The sequence below is a fragment of the Chrysochloris asiatica genome, unplaced genomic scaffold (genome assembly GCF_000296735.1).
Source record: "Chrysochloris asiatica unplaced genomic scaffold, ChrAsi1.0 scaffold00135, whole genome shotgun sequence".
Taxonomy (NCBI): Eukaryota; Metazoa; Chordata; class Mammalia; order Afrosoricida; family Chrysochloridae; genus Chrysochloris; species Chrysochloris asiatica.
The window spans coordinates 1,241,710-1,264,379 of record NW_006408653.1 but is presented as its reverse complement, the minus strand read 5'-3'; the positions used below and the strand labels follow the sequence as shown (position 1 = coordinate 1,264,379).

Below are 22,670 nucleotides of genomic sequence, written 5' to 3'. Positions count from 1 at the left end.
TCCATGAACACTGACACTTACTTGCCATTCATTCATATCCTTAGCATGTAGCCCACTGCCTGGCAGAAAACAGAAGCTTAATAAAGATTTGTTGAATAAAGGACTAGAAAAGAGATCCTGGTGCGGCACTGTAGGATAAGCACTGGACTGCTAACTAAATGATCGGCAATTCAAACCCAGCAGCTATTACTCGGAATACTGATAAAGGTCTCTATGAGTTGGAACTGACTTGACAACATTTGATAACAACAGAAAAGGGATTGGGATGGTCATGCTTGTTCCATATTACAGGAAGAAAGGAGTCTGGTGTGGCACTGTAGGATAAGCACTTGACCACAGGTCAGTTTGAACGACATGTAAGGTCAGCAGTTCAAATTCACCAGCTGCTCCTGGGAAATCCTATATAGGGTCACTATGTTGTTGTTGTTAAGTGCCATTGAGTCGATTTTGACCCATAGCGACCCTGTATAGGGTTTCTGAGGAGCAGCTGGTGAGCTTGAACCACCGACTTGCAGTTCAAATGGCTTTGCAGTCTGGCGCATTAACCCACAGCACCACACCAGGTCGCTATGAGTCGGAATTTATTCCATGGCACACCACCACCACCACCATATACGTATATGTGTGTGTGTGTGTGTGTGTATATACATACATAATTTATCTTAAAACTGCCCTTGGAAATATATAGCTAGAAGGATACCTACCAGAAAAGGTGTAGGCTTTTACTACATCTGTGAAACACACTAAGAGCCCTTGTATTGAAATTCTTGGTGTTAATGGCAATGGGTATAGGTTTTGATACTGTCTAGTAACTGCATTAAGGAACTCTGGTAGCGTAGAGGCAACAAATTGGGCTGCAAACCCCAAGGTCAGCAGTTCAAAACTACCAGCTGTTCCGGGAGAAAGATGAGGCTTTCTGCTCCCGTAAAGATTTACAGTCTTGGAAACCATGTACAAGGTCGCTATGAGTCAGAACTGACTCCACGGCACACAGCAGCAGCAGTAACTGCATTGGAGAAACTTCTCATTTCTCAGACTGTACAGTTCAGTCATTTTGCTATTGTAAAGCTCCTACTTACGTGATTATGGAAGAGCAGTTGCTATGGCAATGCAATCTGACTGAATATCAGAACACATCTAAAATTGGTAGAAGTGACTGTTTTAGGGTTCCTTTGATGATTTCCATATTTTACACAAATAACATGCACATTATCTTTGCAAACCATGCAATCCTCACGTGTTGTTTTCTTAAGTATACGATACCAATATTTTTTACATGTTGCCAACTTCAACTGCAGTTTTTTTTTCTGTCAATGGATTTAATGTTACTGGGAAAACACTTATTTCATGGAAACTTCATTTATGGTAGCTATTTGCCTAACCATCATCTATAACATTTATCTATCCATACTTTTAAGGAGCTCTGGTAGTGTAGTGGTTACAAATTGGGCTGCGAACCGCAAGGTCAGCAGTCTGAAACTACCAGCTGCTCCGAGGGAGAAAGATGAGGCTTTCTGCTCCCGTAAAGATTTATAACCTTGGAAACTCTGAACAGGGTCACTATGAGTCGGAACCGACTCCATGGCACATAACATCAACAACTTTTAAGGAGCTCTGGTAGTGCAGCGGTTACGAGTTGGGCTGCTAACCTCAAAGTCAGCACTTGAAACTACCATTATTTCCGTGGCTTTAATTTCACCCCACTGAAACTCTACACAGGGTCACTGTGAGTTGGAACTGACTTGATGACACTTAACAACAGCCAGTAGGCACAAAGGGACTTGCTTCACTGTGGTCTTGAATTCATTGTTGGTTGTTGCTGTTGTTAAGTGCTATTGAGTCGGTTCTGACTCATAATGACGTTTGTTTAGGGTTTCTGAGGAGCAGCTGGTGAGTTTGAACTGCCACCTTGTGGTTCACAGTCCAGTGTTGATCCTACAGATTAGTTTTTCTACCTGAAGCAGCGGCAGTCCTGGTGGCTGGAATGTTGAAAGACATCAGAATCTTGTCCACTGCAGAATACTGACTTCAGAGATGCCTTTGGAGAAAAATCACAGAAGTTGGCCATCATCTTTTGCTTCCAGTCATCTGGAAGTTGCTGGCCTACAGTGATTCTCGTTCTCATTGAAAGACCATTGCTTTTCATGAATTAAAAAATCCAAGCGTCCTCTTTCATTTGCCAAAATCTTGAGTTTGAACTGAATTGTGACAGTAGAGACAAGTTGTTTGTGTTCCTTTCAAGAAATAATCTACTCTTTCAAATCTTTTTCCAGCTCAGTTTTGGGCCCATGATGTATGCGTTTTCACAGATACATTTTCTTTAGCTCCTTTTTCTCCTTTCTCCATTCATGAATGGACAACTCTCCAACCTTGAACTCTTCTGCCTTCAGCAACAACTTTTCAGTTTGAAATTGGTAGTGTAGGATTTGTGATTAATTCCTGACATGATGTTAGAGGGTTCTAAGATTTATAAATGGAAATATTATGCATAATATAATTCCTAACTGGATGATTCTAGTAAAGATATTTCAAAACACAAGTGTGAGCTGTAAAAGAAATATGTCTTTTTATATACTTATATATACATACAACTAAGGTGACTCATGATCATTGATCAAAAGACATAGGCTCTAATAAGACGTCACTAGACTATGAAATGTTGTTGTTAAGTGCTGCTGAGTCAGTTCTGACCCATAGCAACCCTGTTTAGGGTTTCCGATTAGCAGCTGGTGAGTTTGAACCACCGACTTTGCAGTTCAAACTGACCTTGTAGTCCAATGTTTATCCTACTGTGCTACACTGCCCCTCAGAATCCCTATATAGGGTCGCTATGAGCCTGAACCAACTCAATAGCACTTAATAATAACAACAATATAGTTTAGGTCCTGGTGTGGTGCTGCAGGACAAGCACTGAACCACAAGGTTGGTTTGAACCTCAAGGTCGGAAGTTCAAATTCACCAGTAGCTTCTGGGAATCCCTATACAGGGTCACTATGAATCAGAACCAACTTGACGGCACTTAACAACAGCAACAAATATAGCTTAATAGGAGTCCTGAAGTGGCTGCTGTCGGGTAAGCAGGACTGCTAACTGTCAGTCTGGTGATTCAAACCCACCAGCTGCTCCTAGGAAACTCTATACAGGGTCGCTATGAATCAGAACTGACTCGATAGCAGCATAGCTTAATGGATTTGCTTAAGGTGATCTGATAAGGTTTTCACATTCAACTGTTGACCCAAGAGCAACTGTGTAACAGTTTTGCTTTGTTTACTTCTCCAATTAAAAGTCAGAGTCTGAAGACAACTGTAATAATTATGCTAGCACAGATCAAACTGAGATCCCTATTGATCAGCACTGAACTTCGAACCAATAGGTCAGCCGTTTAAACTCACCAGCTGCTCCTTGGAAACCCTATACAAGATCACTCTGAATTGACTCAATGGATGGCAACAACAACCTAACAACAACAATAATGGATAGCTATCAGTACCATAAGGAGCTCTGGTAGTGTAGTGGTTACGAGTCGGGCTGCCAACCTCAAGGTCAGCAGTTCAAAACTATCAGAGGTTCCATGGGAGAAAGATGAAGCATTCTGCTCCCGTAAAGATTTCCAGCCTCAGAAACCCTGTGCAGGGTCACTATGAGTTGGAACCAACTCCAAGGTACTTAACAACAACAATCAATGCCATTGTGCTAGCTTCACTCTGTTTAAGTTTCTAAGTTATAGTATGGACAGGCTTCAGTAGATTCAAACTTCTAATTAATAAAAAATGAGAGGGATACAATAACCAATATAAATGAATAGAAACAAATGTACAATGTGGTGCTATAGGATCAGCATGGGACTGAGAACCACAAGGTTGGCAGTTCAAATCTACCAGATGCTTCTTAGAAACCCTATACAGGGTCACTATGAGTCAGAAGCGACTCCACTTAACCACAACAAAACTCAATCCATGACTTCTTGACCACTCTTATCATATTTGTATAATAGCATTATTTTACAAATATGATAAAAGTAAAATTTTCAAACTATGGGGTTGAATGAAGTGGAAACTCACTTGTGGAAATGTCACAAGACAGGCGTCATTTATGCATGGGTGCGCTACACCAGAACTTTTTTTTTTACAGGATTTCCTCATTTCCATGCATTATATGTGTGTGCACATTATTTATGTGGGCATGCTATTTGTAAAAATGTGGTAATCATTTTCTAAGAATTGCATGTTTTCTCCCCCTCCTGTTAGAAAAATAGTGCCAGAGAACCTGGCCTAGTCTGGGGCATGGCCAACATGAAGAAGGGTCAGAGAAGGACAAATAGGATGGCTGAAGAACAAAGCAACCCCTTCCTACTACTTTCTTTTCAACCTGCAGCCTCCCAATAGCTTTCCCACATCCGGAATACCTCCTTTCTTTAGATCCCTTGACCCTGTAACTCTTATTTCCCTAGTTGCCCCTTGTCTCACTATGTCTTTTACTGATTCTATTTCCTCATCTGATCCCCAATTATGGGCATACCTTAAGTCCCATTCTCCATTCTCTCCAAACATTCTTGCTCTGAGCAGTACCTCTATCCTTATTTTTTCTTCCCTTGCTGTCTCCACACAATAATTCTTAAATCAGATCTCTAGCCTAATCCCTCATTCACACTCACATCCCCCCATGTGCCCTCCCTCCAGCTGCCCACAGGATGTCTAACTTGGAAAGCTAAACCATCTACAATGGGATTCTTCTTATCTTCCCAGTTCTTTCCCATAACTCTTCTCGTACCATGTGCTCCTAATCTATAAACAGCTTGTAGTTCATGAGGCTCCCATGATCTGCGCCTCATTTCTATATCCTTGCCAGAGCCACTTCTGCTTGCCTGAAAGACCTCCTTTTCCCTCTTACTATACTGGAGTCCTGATGTGGCACTGTGGGTTAATGTGCAGAACTGCAAAGTTGGTTGGCAAGGTTGGTGGTTCAAGCTCACCACCTGCTCCTCGGAAATGCTATACTGGGTCGCTGTGGGTCAGAACTGACTTGACGGCACTTAACAAATAAAACAAATACTGGACTCCTGGTATGGCTCTGTAGGATCAGCACTGGACTGTGAACCACAAGGTCAGTAGTTCAAACCCACCAGTTGCTCCTTGGAAACCCTAAAACAGGTCGCTATGAGTCAGAACTGACTTGATGGCACTTTACAACAACAATACTAGTGTTTCTATAAAGCAGACCTGGTGGCATAGTGGGTTAAGCATGGGGTGCTAACAGAAAGGTTGGTGCTTTGAATACAATAGAGAGAAAAAGAAATAGTCTCCTTCTGTTAAGATTTTCAGCCTCAGAAATCCTGTGGAGTGGTCTGACTCTGTCCTACGGTGTCGCTGTGAGTTGGGATACACTCTACAACAGTGGGTTTTAGCATTTCTAGTCTAGAAACAACATTTACAACAGGAGACATCCCACTAGGCTAGACCTGGTCTTCTCTGTGCTTCTCACTTCTTAGACTCCTGGTGTGGCGTTGTCGGTTCAGCAGTGGACTGTGAACACAAGGTCGGCGGTTCAAACCCACCAGCTGCTCCTCAGAAACCCTATACCGCTATGAGTCAGAATTGACTTGACGACACTTAACAACAACAACTTTCACTTGAATCCTGTCCATCTTGCCCCACCACATTGTGAGCTCTGAGGGTTGTTGGTGTTGAGGGTGGAGAGTGTATATTATCCATTGCTGTTCCTCCAGAGACTAGAAGAAAATGAATTAATAAGTGGGTGTGTCATCTCCATCTCAAAACCAACATTCCAAAGCCATTCTTACAATCCCTGCACCCTAATATTGTCAATGCCCACAGAATTGGGGGTTTGATGTATTTTTAATGGCTTCCTTTTGGTTCCATATTCTTTGATGATATTTCTGCCACAGATCGCCCTCCCCCCCCCTCTAGAATCAGTATTCATTCACTACCACTCTCACTAGCTTAGTCTATTCCTCAGCTCAGACTAGATTTCAGCTGAAGGACACTGTCTGACATCCTTGGCTCAGCAGCTTCCTGACCCAGGCCATCCTGGACACAATCACCAGAAGACTCATGTCTCTAAATGCAGCTTTTGCCACCATGGTCCTAAACCACATGCTGACACCCAGGCCTCAAGTCAAGGCCTCCTGCTGCCTCGCTCCCTCCCTCACGCTGTCTTCCTCTTTATTCTTAACTAGAAGCTCTCCTCGCCACCCTGTACACACTCTCTTCCTTTCTGGCCCTCTCCTTGGACTTCCACTGTTTTCTCTCTCTCTACCAGCTACTACCCAAATTTCATACCTCTTTCCTTTATAAAGTTTGCCCAGCTATACCTACCTCCTCTGATTTAAAATTCCCTTCTCATTTATGTGTTGGGTTGTGCCAACTCTACCAGCAGGCATTTGCCTGCTGCCTTAAAGCTGGCCTCTACTTGTGTCACAAGCACATTTCTGAAGCCTAACAAGATTCTGATTCTTTGAGGCAGGGCTTTTTCTTTCTGCTTCATTTTCATCCTTGACAGGGCCTGGTACTTTGCTGACCTACAGAGCATTGTGAGTTAAATTGAATTTACCCTGGAAGGAGATTCCTTGCTCCCTGTCAATGCATTTTACAGAGTTACTTTAAATCCACAGAGGTTAGACAAAAGACCTTGAGCCCCAGGGTCCCATGTGGGTAACTGACCCGTAATCTTAAGGGCTCCTGTTGGTTTTGGGGTGCATGTGGAAACATGGGATGCTAGACCAGGAAGGGACCATCTTGGAGAGATTACCTAGTCCAATTTTCTCATTTTACACAAGAGGACACTGAGGCTCAGGGATGTTAGGACTGTCACATTGCAGAGAGCAAGAGCCAGGGCTGGCATACAAGCCAATCACCCAATTCACAGGCCAGTACTGTGCATGAAAGCTGCCCGCCCTGTGGCAGGGCCATCAGTGCAAGTTTTGTAGGTCAGATGGACATGCTTCATTCAGGCTTAGTGATTTATGAAGGCATCCTGTGACTAACATGAACGGTGACTCTGATTGGAACAATGGATGGAGAAGGCAGCGAAGCTGCGAGCTGTGCAAGATAAGCCGGTACCATTGCACAACCAATAGTGGTCATTACGTGTGGGCCAACTGCAGCGGGCAGCGGACATTCTGCTATAGTTGGGGCAAATTGCTGTCACTAGTTATGATTAAGGTGACCAGGGGCTGGGGTCAGGGGAGGCTTGGTAGTGGTATAGTGGTAGAATTCTTGCCTTCCAATTCCCATTAAATGTGACTTAAGTGCAGTCAACACCTTTCTATTGGTGGAGGCTTGCATGTTGCTATGATATTAAACAGGTTTCAGTGAGCTTTTCAGACTAAGATGGTCAAGGGACAAAAGGTTTCTAAAACTCAGTCGATGAAAGCTCTATGGTTCACAGTGATCTGATCCACAACCGATCATGGGGATGGCATACAAACAGCAACCTTTTTAATCTACTGTGCAGGAGAGCTTTGTGAGTCGGGAGCTGACTTGAAGGCTGCTATCAATGATAACATGGGGGTACGGCTGAGTGCCTGCATGCGACTGTGATATGGTTCCTGGGGATAACTAACAGGAAATAAAGAGCCACAAGTGAAAGTGCAGGCCTTTCCAGAATAAAATCAAGAAACAGACAGACATAAGAATCCAGTATTTTACTGAAAGAAATCACTGGACCCAAGCACAAAAGTCTATTAAATGATTGAGTAACTCCACAACAATACAGTGTGGTGTAGCTATGAAGAGTTATTATTATTATTACTAGCTATGAAGAGTTTTTAATGACCTATGATATTATGTCAAGTGGAAAATATAGACTTTAAAAATAGTATGTTCAGTGTAAACTCAATCATGTAATGCAATATGTATGAGGGGACTGCTCCAAAATGTTAGTAGAATTTATCTGCAAGTTTTAGCCCACTCTTTTTTTCCCCCTTCTATGTTCCAAATTTCCATGGTTGTTATTGTTGGTAACCACTGAGTCGGTTCCGACACACAGCGACACTGTATAGGAACAGCTGGTGAACTTGAACCGCTAACCTTGTGGTTCAAACTGACTTTGCAATCTAGCGCATTAGCCCACAGTACCACAGCATGTATTACTTACAGAACCTAAAAATCACTATGTTTTTATGTTTAGAGACAATAACTCAATATTTATAAAGCAATATATATTGTCCAGCTTGACCTTATTCTTTGTGACTTTGTGATGATTACACCGCTCAGTCCACTAGAAAATGATTTTTCCTACAAGAGAAAACCCCCACCTCAGGGAGATCAATCTATTTACTCACATTCAGAGTATTTCTGGAGTTGGTCAAATTCTTCTGGAGTGAGGGAGACCCACCGTTCTCCACTCATCTTTACACTGCGTGTGGGTGTCCTGAGGCCAGGAATGGAGTTTTGTTCACCAAGGTGAAACTGAGGTCCAGCCCAGGGCCTCGCTCATTGCAGGTACACAAGTGACTAGCACTTCTGGAGACTTCTCAGAGGACTCAAGTGTCTACAGCAGCAGCGACTCCTCTCAGAGGATTGACCTGTGCAGTACTTCTGTCTTCAGTCAAGGTAAATTCAGGAATCCTGGTCCTTCCTGGGTAGAAGCAGAAAAGGCATGGTGAGTGAGAATGAGAGTCTTTAGACAAATCAGTTGCTGTCTAGTTGACTCCGACTCACAGGGACCCTGTATGTGTCAGAGACCAACTGTGCTCCAGAGGGACTTCCATGTGACCTCTGGGAAGTCAATTACCAGATCTTTCTTCCAAAGAGTCTGTGCTAAAATATGTGGATTATCTTTTTCTTCTAGTTAAAAAAAAAAAAAGCCCATAGGAAGACCTATAGACAAGGGGCAATGTTTCCCAAGGGAGGGCTCTCCCCCTTGTCTGACGGAGGCTCTGAAAGCAGACAGACAGTTTGGAATACAGGAGTCCTGGCAGCACCAAAAGGAGCCCAGGTGGCGCTGTGGCCTAAGTACTTTAAACCACAAGGTTGGCAGCTCAAACCTACCAGTCACTCCACAGGAGAAAGATGAGACTTTTTGCTCCCCAAAAGATTGACAACCTCAGAAACCCTATACAAGATTGGTGTGAATTGGAATTGATTCAATGGCAGTGGTTTGGTGGTGCAAATGGCTACATGGTTAAGCATTTGGCTGCTAACTCAAAGGTTGGCACTTTGAAACCATCCAGTGGCTCCACAGGAGACAGACTTGGTGTTGTGTGGCCATAAAATTGTTGTTGCTAAAGTGCCATCAAGTCGGTTCTAATTCATAGCAACCCTGTGTAGTTTCCGAGGTGTGGCTGGTAGGTTTGTAGTCCAGCGCTTATATTGCCATGCCAGGACTCCACAAAGTTTAGCCTAGAAAGTCCTATGGGGTAGCTCTACTCTCTCCTACACGGATCACTATAAGTTGGCACAGACTTGATGGCAGCCAACAGCAACAATAAAGGCATCGTCTTAGAATGGACACGTTTCGGGCAGGCAGAGGTCTCATGAGTAAGCAGAAGGACAGTGGCCTTTGGGGTAATTATGTTAGGTGGTTTCTAAATTATACCATTATGACTGCTTATCTTCTTCTAGTGAGTCACTTTAAAAATATACACCTCGAGGCTGGCTAATATCCTAGTGAATGAATCAGTTATCTTCTTAACCATAAATAAAAAGGAGGTTAGATGAAGGCATGCTGGCCTGATTGCAGAAGAACGTGGGGGAAGAAAGGTGGATGAGTTCCGAAAAACACTTTGCCTTTTCTTCCTTAAGAGTCTCTTAGCATGGTGCATTATTTTGCACTGTTGTTGTTGTTGTTGTTATGTGCTGTGGAGTCAGTTCCGACTCATAGTGACCCTTGTACAGGGTTTCTGAGGTTGTAAATCTTTACGGGAGTAGAAGGCCTCATCTTTCTCCCACGGAAGAGCTAGTAGTTTTGAATTGCTGACTGTGAGATTAGCAGCCCGATTCGTAACCACTACGCTACCTGAGGTCAGTTTATTGGGTTGTAAAATGAATGTAGTGAGTGAGGACCAGCATTTAAAAACATAAAATATGATTGAATGGAATCTCCTGCAATAAGGTTAAGGACTGTTTCATGAGGCTTTTCTTTCATGTATGTGCATATACACGAATCAATGCAAAAATGTATTTCTTATACTGGGGGGAAGTTAAAAAAATAAGGGTGGAAAGCCAACCACACGAAGGGAGGAGAAATAAGACCAAAGAACAGGTCCAGTTTAAACAAAATAGGATCATCTTGGGTGTCAAACCTCAGAGTATGAGGAGGAGCCTGAGTATGTGAGGAATGGTTGGAGGGTCGGGGGAGATGAGCCACTGGAGATGCATATTTGGACAATCTGTGGAAGAGTCTCTAAGTAGTGCAAATGGTTGTGGTAGACTGCTAACCTAAAGGCATGCAGTTTGAACTCATCCAGAGGCACCACAGCAGAAAGGCCTGGCAATCTGTTTCTGCAAAAATTATAGCCACGAAAACCTCATAGAACACTTCTAATCTGTAACTCATGCAGTTATCATGAGTTGAGACTGACTATAAAGCAATCGTGTTCTCTCTGTGTGTGTATTTGTGTAGAAGTCTATAGATTTGTTTGGTGTAAACCAAAAAGGCATGAACTAGAACTGACGGAGGATACTGGAGAGAGATTCTGGCTTTGTAAGGAAGACTTTGCAACACTTGGAACTCTTAACAGTACTCTGGAATGACTTGCAAGGAAGTGAGATCCTTGTATGAAAGGGAATTCAAAGGCTACCATCTCTCCTCACAAAGTCCCCCTCTCTCCTTACTCCTCTGGTGGGCTGTATGTGGATGGATCCTCTGGACCTGCTTTTGCCAAGGGCACCAGAGCTCTAATAGACAAATCCAGAAGCACTGTTCAGTCCTTCCTTGGGCCTCACCCTCTCTTATCTTCCTGAGTGTTTATCTTCAGTCTCTGTTAGTCCCTTCTTTTACTATCATCTAAATATTGGTGCTTCCAAAATCTGATTCTCAGCCCTCTCCTCAGTCTACTTCCCTTCCTTGAGAGATGTCACCCACTTCCACAGCTTCAGTGAGGCCCAGGTATTCATGCTGCTCCAGCCTCGAGCACTCTCCTCCATTCAGAAATGAATCTCCAGCTGTCTAATGTAACTTCCCTATATTTCTCAATCGCCCCATCTTGGAGCCCATGCTTTTCCCTCTCTGTATTCTGGCTATGCCCTGTGATGGCAGACACCCATGTGGGAGGCCTGAAGACCATCCGAAGCTCTGGCCCTGTCTCTCAGGTGAAACATAGTCACCACTGTACAGTCCCTCCTCTCTGCTGAGAGCCATTTCATTAGCTCAGACCCTCATCATCTCTTGTCTGATTTTTGCTAACAGCCTCCTGACCGGTCTTCTTGCCTCGAGTTTTGTTCTCCTTCCCTTGGTTCACTTTCTAAATTGCCAATGAGACTTGATCTCTCCCTGTAATAAAATTCTTCAGTGGTTTCTATTGCCTATAAAGGAAGATTTAATCTTCTTTTCATGATACACAAAGCTCTTGCTTATCTATTCAGTCCAAAAGTGAGGGGTGGCCTTTAGACACATTTTCTACCACAGAAGGGAATTTACCATTACAAATACTATTACCACTGCTGGTGCTATCATTTAATAAACTTATTTTAAACTGTGCTATATGCTTTGCACAGAATACTAGTGTGGCACTGTAGTATAAGCATTTGATTGTGTGCTGGTTTGAACTGCAAGGTTGGCATTTCAAATCCACCAGCCATTCCTTGGAAACCCTATACAGGGGTGCTATGAGTTAGAATCGACATGATGGCACTTAACAACAACAACAAACAATATGCTTTACACAGGAGTCCTGGTGTGGAGCTGTAGGATAAGCACTGGACCTGAAGGTTAGCTTGAACTTCAAGCTTGGTGGTTGAAATTCACCAGTCTCTCCTTGGAAATCCTATACAGGCTCTCTATGAGTCACAAGCGACTTGATGGCACTTAATAACAATAACAACATATGCTTTGCACACACACACACACACACACACAAATCAGGACCATCAAGAAGGAAGAGCATGAGTGGAGTGTGGGATCCCTGCCTGGAAAAGCAGAGACAGCAGAGACAACATGCAACAGGTGGTGGCATGGAGAGACAGAGCAGCTGCGGACTCGAGGCCCATGGACTGAGGAAGACTGTATGCCTACTGCCTACGGGTAGGTGGCTGGCCTTTGGATATTTAAATGAATGTTCATATATTTTGCTTTGTTTTATATGTGTGCATCAAATATTTTTGCTTTGTTCATTTGTAACATATAAGATGCAAATGGATTCCTGGTGTGGTGCTGTAGGTTCAGCACTGGACTTTAACCACAGTTCAGCAGTTCAAATTCACCAGCTGCTCTTTTACAAAGGTGCTTTACAAAGCTTTACAAAGGAGCTATAGTAGAATAGTGGACTATAGTCTGGGCTGCTTATTACAAGGTCAGCAGTTCGAAATTACCAGCTGTTCTGTGGGAGAAAGATGAGGCTTTCTGCTCACGTAGAGATTTACAGCTTTGGAAGCACTATACAGGGTCGCTATGAATTGGTACCAACTCAGTGCCACACAACTACCACTAGCCACTCCTCAGAAACTCTATACAGGGTTGATATGAGGTGGAATCATCTCGATGACGCTTAACAACAGCCTTGGTAGTGCAGTGAGTAAGTACTTAGCTGCCAACCTTTTGGTTGATAGCAGACTGCTTCGGTAAAGATTGCTGTTGTTAACTGCCGTCGAGTCGGTTCCAACTCATAGCAACCCTGTACAAGGTTTCCGAGGAGCGGCTGGTGAGTTTGAACTGCTGACCTTGTGGTTTAAACCGACCTTGTGATCCAGTGCTTATCCTACAGTGCCACACCAGGAAAACTATGAGGCAGTTCTACTTTGTTTAAGATCACTATGAGTCAGAATCAACAGCTGTAGGTTTGGGATTGGTTTATGTGCTTAATGTGCTATCTCATTTAATCTACATAGCACCCATGAAAACTAAGTATTGAAAATGGTTAACATGATAGTTGCTAATGAAAAGGGTGGAGGTTTGAGTTCATCCAGAGGCTCCTGGGAAGAAAGTCTTGGCAATCTAGTTCTGAAAATCAGCCATTGGAAATCTTATGGAATGCAGGTCTACTCTGACATACATGAGGTGTCCTTGAAATGGAATCAACTTGACAACAACTGATTCCTGTTTTGCAGAGGAGAAAAATAAGGTGTAGCATTTAGTAAATAGATGAGGAGAAGAAGAAACCACCAGTGCTTGCTGTTGTTTCAGACTGCTGCTCTGATAGCATCGCTCTGCAGACTTCTACACCGAGAATTCTCAGAACATCTGCAGTTACACTGCATGGTAAAACAAGAACTAAAACTGAACTCGGAAATCAGGAAACTCCAACCCTGGTTCTACCTCTCACTAGTTTTTTGACCTTTAGACAAGGTTTTTCATTTTTGCTTCTTGAACCTTGGTTTCTTCATCTTGAAAATGGGGATTTGTTGTTGTTGTTGTTAAGTGCCGTCAAGTCGGTTCCGACCCATAGCGACCCTGTACAGGGTTTCCGAGGGTGTAAATCCTTACGGGAATACCAATTAAAAAATATTATTGGGTTGTTGTTAGAATTAAATGAGTTAATATATGAAAAAAAAAAAAAAAAAAACCTCCCCCAAAACTCCTACCTGTTAGACAGTGGGAATTCAATAAGTAATTATATTGCCGTAAGGCAAATATAAAAACATAGAGCTACTGACTCATGGTTACCTCATGTACTGAAGAGTAGAAATTTTCAAGGCTGCGACTGTTCAGAAACAGAATACCAAGCCTTTCTTCCTGGGTTGGTTTGAATCACTAACTTTACAATGAGTAATTCAGTACTTAACCATTGCACGGCCCAGGGATTCCAATGGCAAATATAACACACTTTGCATTACTTGGAGGTTTAAGCAATCAGCCAACAGTAGATAGATGGAATATCTCTAGTGTGCCAAAAGTTGATGGACTTGAACTTATCATACTCCAGGTTGAGGTAACTTTGTAACTACTTACCAAAATTTTATTGGACTGCTAGTCTCAAGGTCAGCAGTTTGAAATATCAGCTGTTCCAAGGGAGAAAGATGAAGTTTACAGCCTTGGAAACCCTATACAGGGTTGCTATGAGTCAGAACTGACTTCATGGCACACCGCCACCACCAGATTTAGCATCACTGATGATTCTTGCCTAGATTAATTATTACTAAGAGTGATTTTTAATCATTCCTTCTATAAGTATTAGTTGGGAATTCTACTGTAAAGAAGAGTGTTACCTTCTTTATTTATATTAGTTTACATATATAACATTGTTGTTAAGTGCCGTCGAGTCAGTTCCAACTCATAGTGACCCTGAGTGGGGTTTCTGAGAAGCAGCTGGTGGGTTTGAACCACTGACCTTGGGGTTCAAACGGACTTTGTGGTCCAGTACATTACCCTGCAGCACCACACCATAAGTACACAAATATATTTATACATTGCTGTTGTTAAGTGCTGTCAAGTCAGCTCTGACTTATAGAGACTGTGTGTAGGGTTTCCAAGGAGCAGCTTGGTTGGTGGCTTTAAACCGCCAACCGTATGGTTAGCAGTCTAGTGCTTATCCTATAGCCCCACACCAGGACCCCATAAATCCATTTTATTCAATGGATTATAATCTGTTGTTATCATTATTTGTTTTGTTTCTCAAATTGTCCCAGATTGGGCCAATGGAGGTTCATTTTGTTGTTCTTTGTATATATCCCTGGTCATTCTTAGAGCATATCCTTATTCTTTACCATAATGAAACATTTCAGGTTCATCTACTTTATTTGCCCTAGTCCTGCAATCAGTCATTTCTCCAAGGTGTTTTGATTCCTTTACTAGAGAAAGGTGTTTGAAACCAAGATTTGAGTACAGATGTGCTTATTATGTCATTGCTTCTAGATGCTCTCAGTGACAGAATTAGGAAATACCCGCATATATACATCTTGTCTCTGCCTGTCTGCCTACTTCTCACTTTTCTCTATCCATCCATCCATCCATTCATCCATCTTTCATCCATATACATCTATCCATGTATCATCCATCCACCCATCTATCTATCTATCTTAAAAATCTTGAAGTCATATTGGTACCAGTCCGACACTGCAAGGTTAACTCTATAGACTTCCCCTCATTCCATATTTTCAAGCATTCTTCTCCAACAGTGAGAAATTTTGTTTCCATTTTTTTTTACAATGTACTTACATACTACATCTTAGAATCCAAAAAAAAAAAAAAAAAACCACACCAAAACTCAAAAACAAACAAACAAAAACCCCCAAGAATTTCAAATTAGCTGACCCTTACTTCTCTGGAAAACAAGCTACAGAGTTTAAAGTTTGCTTACAGTTCTTCTGTTTTTAGCCTGAAGGCATACCTCAAATGCTACTTAGGTTAGTCTATACTCACTCCCATATACTTTTTCTTTGTATTTCATGTTAGAGCCCCTGCTCCCCTCAATTCTCATTTATACCTTTTTACTGTGATCCAAGAGACAGAGTTATACAGAAAGGTATGTTCAGGGAAGAGTAGATCTCCCCCAATGCTTTACTCCTTTCCTGTCCCCCTCCTTTTCACCTCATTCCCACCCCCTCATAGGAGCTAACCTCATTCATTTCTAGTTTATCCTTTTCTTTTGCACAAATGAGTAGATACTATACACATGTCTTTTCTTATTTCCTTATCGTCTCACACAAAAGATAGTGCATCATAGACAATCTTTTAAACACTGGTTTCCCATACAATTCTATATTTCTCTTTTATGGTAGCTGTTTGTCCCACGAGGGAGGCAAAGACATAAACAGTTGGTTAACACACATGCTGAAGAGTAGTGACAGAGATACGTATAGGGAATTCTGGGGCTTTCTCATGTCTCTGAAGGAGTCCTGGGGGGCGGGGCAGCAAAAGCTTCCTGAAGGAGCTGATACCCTTACTGAATAGGTGTAATGTTGCAAAGGGAACTCAGCAAATATTCATACAATTATATTGTCATTCCATTGTGGCTCAGTACTTGGCTTTACAGTGAAAGGAACTGCTCTGTTCCCTGTTTCCATCAGAAAATTAGGGGCCTCAAACACTGTCCTGAATCGGTATGTGTTGACAAAGCTCCCACCCAGCATCTCACCTCTGTGTCTCTGCCTTTTGATAAAGAGGACAGCGAACACTCAAGAGGCAGGCTGGGCCCACAGCACTTGCATTTCTCTTTCAGCAGCTGCCCAATCACTCCCCTCTTACAAGCTCTGTACAGTGTGAACAATCTTCTTATTACCACGCAGAGCATCTTTCTTGACAGAAAAAAATTTAATAGGGCTTTCTAAATAAAACTCAGATTGGATATTGTCTGGCTCAGATGGGAGAAGGATATTTTATCTCACTTCAGCTCTGCCACTCTGAGCAACTGCTGCAGATCCCTGGGCCTCAGTTTCCTTGTCTATAAAATGAAGGGGTTGGAATAATGGTTTCTAACACGTTTTTTAGCTCTGCAATTTTATATACTGGATCAAACTCTGTTTGTTCTCTACAGATGTCAGCATGGAAATCACAAGTCAGAAAGATGAAGGCATATTCAATGAATACTGAATTGCATCCCAGGTCTCTCTATTCATTCGCATGAATCAGCCATAGCCAATTATCCAAGAACAAACACCTCCTCACCTCCTCCTGGCTCCCATAAAAACATTAATTCATGAATATGACATTAGACTGGGGAGCTTATTTATGTGCATCCAAAGATTTCTAATAAATTCATAATGAGTATATTTTTATAAGGGAAGGATGACTAAAAGCTAGTGAGACAAGATGCCCTCTCTTCCCAGACTTGAGACGAGTCACATTCTGATAATGGCCCCATCTCTGAGCTTTTACTCTTGCTGCCCCATCTTCTACCCTGTGACTCCCACACAACCTTCAGACTTCAGTTCCAGTATCACCAACTCCAACGAGACTGCTGCCTTCGTTGACCCTAACTCATGGCAACTCCATAGTTTTCAATGGCTGGTTTTCTAGAAGTACATCACCAGGTTTTTCTTCCAAGGCACCTCTGGAAGTTAACCTCTAATCTTTTGGTTAGCAGCCAAGTGTATTAACTGTTTGCATAACCCAGGCATTCCAACCGACTCCAAGAATCTCCCTCAAATTGTTCAGCCTGGGTTGGGTAATCTTCTCTGATCTCCAATGTACCTAGTATAGCATATTTGCCAAATTTCTTCCCTACTAGGTTCTCAGTGCCTTTGAGGTAGGAATAGTGCCCTATTTGCTTTATAGCTCCTGTTACTACAGGAATTCTAAGAGTTCATCCCTTGACCGCTAGAAGAGTGGTTCTCAGTCTTTTTTTGCCTGAGACCCCATTTGGGTGGAACAAAAGATCCTATCACACCTGTTTATGCTTCCCAGTACAAAAGTCACTTGGTGATAACAAAGAATTGGGGAGAAGAAGAAACAAGTGTGAGTAAAATTGTTGATAGTGTAATTTCTGAGTCATTTATTTTATAAGAAAAACACATTACTCAATATACACACTTTAGTGCTAAAATAGTGACCTACAAACTTGTAACTGACTTCACTACTTTATTATGTTTGACCCAATAGTATGTTGCATGTTATTTAAACTACTTGAATTCGTCCGTGAACTGTCATTACAGTTGTAGTTTGTTACCTGGGCGGTCCCCTCAATATCATGACTCTTTATATTCATACCCTTTTTATCCTTTCCCCTTGAACCTGGGCTGGGCCTATGACTTACTTTAACTAAGAGAATGCAGTTGCAGTTAACACTGTGCCAGTTTTGAACCTAAGCCTTAGGAAGGGATGCAAGCTTCCATTGTTGTGCTCTTGGAAGCACGAAACTGACATGTAAGAAGTTCAACCACCTTGTTAGAGATGTCACATAAAGATCGCATGAGAGGCTACCAGGGCAGAGGGAGGTGTCAACATTACAGGGATGAAAACTGAGCAAACCAGCTGATGATAAGAACTGAAGCTCCAGATATAAGACCCCATCGAGCCATGCCAGCCAACCCTCACTCAGTCAACTATTCAAGCCATCCTGGCTGCTGTGCTGGACACTGTGAGACAAGAAGCCACGCTGGACTTTGCAGTCTTAGCAGACAGAATGTGTAATACAGAGAAACTTCCTGCTGGGCCCTGTCTGAATTCCTGCTGCACAGATTCATGCAGAATAAGATGGCTGTGGAGTCACTAAATTAGCTAAATTACTAAATTAACATCATAATAGATACTCAAAACAACTATGTAAGCACTTTAAGCACAGATTATGGATGTATCTGTTTATGTATATATGTATCCAACATGGTATGGATGATTCAAGCTTTAACTACTGTTCATGTCCTAAGGTCTACTCATTGGAAACGTATAGGTTAGAAGCCTTGAATACAAATATAGATCACTGTAACCTGTGTTGTTGTTGTTGTTGTTGTTAAGTGTGGTCAAGTTGGTTCCGACTTATAGTGATCCTGTATAGGGTTCCTTGGAGTGGCTGGTGAGTGTGAATTGCTAATCTTGCGGTTCAAACCGACCTTGCTTATCCTACAATGACACAGCATATAGTCACCCTGTATAGGGTTCCTTCCCAAGGAGTGGCTGGTAGGTTTGAACTACCGACCTTGTGGTTAGCAGTTCATTGCTTATACTACAATGCAACACCAGGACTCTACTATAAGCTATAGGGTTAACTATATATCCTCCACAACTAATAGGATAATGATGAAGTGAAATGAACTATAATTTCTAATTAGAAAGCAAAAATAGCTGTAGCTGAAAACCATGACCAGCTCCAAACAAGCCCGACCTTGTGATGATAACAAAGTGACCTTCCTAGGTCATAGGATTCTAACCGTTTGTCTGGGTGCGGGGGCAGGAGGATCTCTGCAGTGCTGCCGAGCATCTAGAAACAGTCTGACTTCCCAGATGACCAAATTAGAGCCCTCAGGCAACTTAGTCATGAGCTAACTTAGGTTTATGAATAGCAAATATGAGTAATCCCCAGCATATAGTTCTTATACAAACATAAAAATAAAAAATGACTTGGGATTGGATACTACCCACAAGAAATCAGAGAGGATTTGCATTGGAGGTGCACTTTGCAGCTCACTGGCAGCCTTAGAATGAACGTGAGCTGCCCAGGTGCAGAAGAGAGCCAGTACCTGGGAGAGGGTGGCGGGCTCTGGGTAGAAGCGGAACCATGCTATAAAGGGGATGGATGCCTTTGGCACAAGCAGGCAGTGTCAGGCTGCAGAGTGGTTCGATATCCCACCTTGAGGGGAGATCATTCATTCAATTCATTATCCACCCATCAACGAATCACTTCAATCACAGGCAGTAGTAGCAACCTCCAAGTATAGACCACCAGGCATCTAGTACTTTCTACACATCATCTGTATTACTCTTCAGACCCTATGAAGAAGGGATTTTTTAAGTGCTCATTTTGTAGCTGTAAGAACAGGCCCAGAGTGACTCTCCCAAGTTCACCCACCAATAAGTGACAAAACTGGCATTTAAACCCAAGACTGTTTCATTCCAAAGTTTTTAGTTTTCATTATAACACCTCTGGATGAAGAGGTATTGAGTATGTAAGAGCCAGGTCCTGGGATAGGTGCTGATGCCTTTACTGATCCAGCAGAGCAGATCCTGAAGCTTTAGCGCACACTGAAAGGAAGCAGGAAGCCAGAGGAAGAACCATGGCATGGTTCTGGAAAGCCAGTGTTATTTGAGGGGGTGCAGGGGATTATGACTACACAAAGGCTTTTGATTGTGTGGATCATGACAAGATATGGACAACATTGCGAAGTATGAGTATTCCGGAACACTTCATTGTGCTCATGAGGAATCTGTACATGGACCAAGAGGCAGTTGTTCAAACAGAACATGAATGGTTTAAAATTAAGAAAGGTGTGCAACAAGGTTGTATTCTTTCACCATACTTATTCAACCTGTATGCTGAGGAAATAATACGAGAAGCTGGGTTCTATGAAGAAAAACGTGGCATCAGGATTGGAGGAAGACTCATTAACAACCTGCGATATGCAGATGATACAATATTGCTTGCTGAAAGTGAAGAGGACTTAAAACATTTACTTTGATGAAGATTAAAGAGCACAGCCTTCAGTATAGATTACATCTCAATGTCAAGAAAACAAAAATCCTCACCACTGGACCAATAAACAACATTCTTATCAACGGAGAAAAGATTGAAGTTGTCAAAGACTTCATTCTTCTTGGATCAACTATAACACTCACGGAAGCAGCAGTCAAGAAATCAAATCACGTATTACATTAGGCAAATCTGCTGCACAAGACCTTTTTAAAGTGTTGAAGAGCAAAAATGTCAGCTTGAGGACTAAGGTGCGCCTGACCCAAGCCATGGTATTTTCAATAATGTCATATGCATGCGAAAGCTGGACAGTGAATAAGGAAGACCGTAGACGAATTGATGCTTTTGAGTTATGGTGTTGGAGGAGAATACTAAAAGCACCATGGGCTGCCAAAAGAACCAATATATCCATTTTGGAAGAAGTGTAGCCAGAGTGCTCCTTGAAGGCCAAGATGGCCAAACTTCGTCTCTCATACTTTGGACTTACTGTCAGAAGGGAACCTGTCACTGGAGGATATTATGTTTGGTAAGGTGGAGGGTCAGAGAAAAACAAGAAGACCCCCAACGAGATGGATTGGCCAAGTGGCAGCATCGATGGACTCAAGCGTGGCAACAGTAATGAGGTTGGCCTAGGATCGGGCAGTGTTTCGTTCTGTTGGGCATAAGGTCTCTATGGGTCGGTACCGACTCAATGGCACTTAACAATAACAACAACGGGGGTTATAATATACTAAGTATGGGCACAAAATGGACTAGAGTTTAAAATACTCAGGAATTTTGGAAGTAAACTGTGAAACCTTAAAAAAAATTCTTGCCCTTGTTAATTTGTTGTTAAGTGCCATTGAGTTGGTTCCAACTCATAGTCATCCCGTATAGGGTTGCTGAGGAAGGCTAGTGAATTTAAATCACCAACCTTGTGGTCAGCAGTCCAGTGCTTATCCTACAGTGTCACACTAGGACTTAGGCCCCCTCTTCCTGCCCAAACCTGAGAGACCCTTCACTCAGCTTTGCCACTAGGGGCGCTACAGTGGAAATGCTAAAGTGATATTACCACTGGATTCTGTATCAAGTACAAACTTGGCCTTGGAATTAGAGAGTTGTTAATTGCTGTTGAGTCAGTTCCGACCCATAGCAAAACTCTGTATAGGGTTTCCAAGGAGCAGCTGGTGAGTGTGAACCACCAACCTTGCATTTCCACCTTGCAGTCCAGTGTATTAACCTGCAGTGCCACACCAGGACTCCAGAACTTAAATGTTGTGAACTTAACAGCTATATGATCTTAAGCAAGTTAGTCAGTACCACTAAATGTAAATAATAGTAATACTGATACATTTTACAAGGCTGTGATTGAGATTGTATGTATAATGTTTCTCTGAGAGTCAGACCAAAAAAGTTTCTATCAGTGGTTCTCACAGTGTGGCCCCACACCAACAGCAACAGCATCCCCTGGGAATATGTTGCTGTTGTTAAGTGTTACCAAGTTGGTTCCAACTCATTAGCGACCCTAGATAGGGTTTTCAAGGAGTGGCTAGAGGACCTTGTGGTTAGTAGTCCAATGCTTATCCTAAAGTGCCACACCAGGACTTCATGTGTTAGGTAAATTATAGCACTCCATCACAGACCTACTGAAGAGATTCAGGAGATGGTCCAGCAATCTTCGTTTTACAGAGTTTTGGAGATTCTAATGCAGGCCGCTGTTTTGGAACACTGCTCTGCCTCAATGTAAAGGACAGAACTAGAGCAGGGCCTGGAGTTATTGCTTTTCCTTAAGGGCCCTCTCAAGGACACAGACTGTGAGTTTCCCAAGTCAGTTCTACTTTCCTGAGGCAGGAGACATTACAAGAAAGCAGAGCCCCATGATTTCAGAAGCCTGGCATTCTGACAAATCCTAAAATGTTCCATGTTATGACTTATATTCACTTCAGGATTTTCCTTTCTTTCCAATCTGTATTTTTTTTTTTTTTTTTTGAAATTAATTTCTTGTGACAAAATGTACCAAATACATAATCTAGAGAAGGCACAAAACAGATAATAAGAGTTTCCTAATACAAAGTGATGAAGGGCTAAAGGGGAAAACAACCCCTGAAAAGTTCAGAAAATGACAACTCCGTTAGTACCACCAGCAGCTCATGCCTCCCTCAGTAACAGAACTGTGGGAAGAGATGTCATAAATCTTCCTTAGTAAAACCTGAGTACAGACTGTTTTCTGCTCAGGATTTAGGCAGGTGTAGAAGGAAAGTTGTGCAACAAGGTTGTATTCTTTCACCATACTTATTCAACCTGTATGCTGAGCAAATAATCCGAGAAGCTGGGTTCTATGAAGAAGAACGTGGCATCAGGATTGGATGAAGACTCACTAACAAACTGGGATACACAGATGATACAACCTTGCTTGTTGAAAGTGAAGAGGACTTAAAACATTTACTGATGAAGATCAAAGAGCACAGCCTTCGGTATGGATTACATCTTAATGTAAAGAAAACAAAAATCCTCA

The 22,670-nt window shown here is 42.3% G+C and overlaps 1 protein-coding gene across 7 annotated transcripts in view; it reads right to left on the bottom strand.

Annotated features, from left to right (window-relative positions):
• DGKG (diacylglycerol kinase, gamma 90kDa) overlaps positions 1 to 22,670 on the bottom strand; it is a 261,627-nt gene that overhangs the window by 205,578 nt on the left and 33,379 nt on the right. For 3 of the 7 annotated variants that reach the window (XM_006869748.1, XM_006869750.1, XM_006869753.1), the window contains one exon: positions 8,303 to 8,598. In XM_006869748.1, the coding sequence (XP_006869810.1) occupies positions 8,303 to 8,369 (67 nt within the window). In that variant the 5' untranslated portion in view covers positions 8,370 to 8,598. Of the gene's footprint in view, positions 1 to 8,302; positions 8,601 to 22,670 lie in introns of those variants that run through there. The other 4 variants (XM_006869749.1, XM_006869751.1, XM_006869752.1 and 1 more) reach the window with 3 other exon arrangements.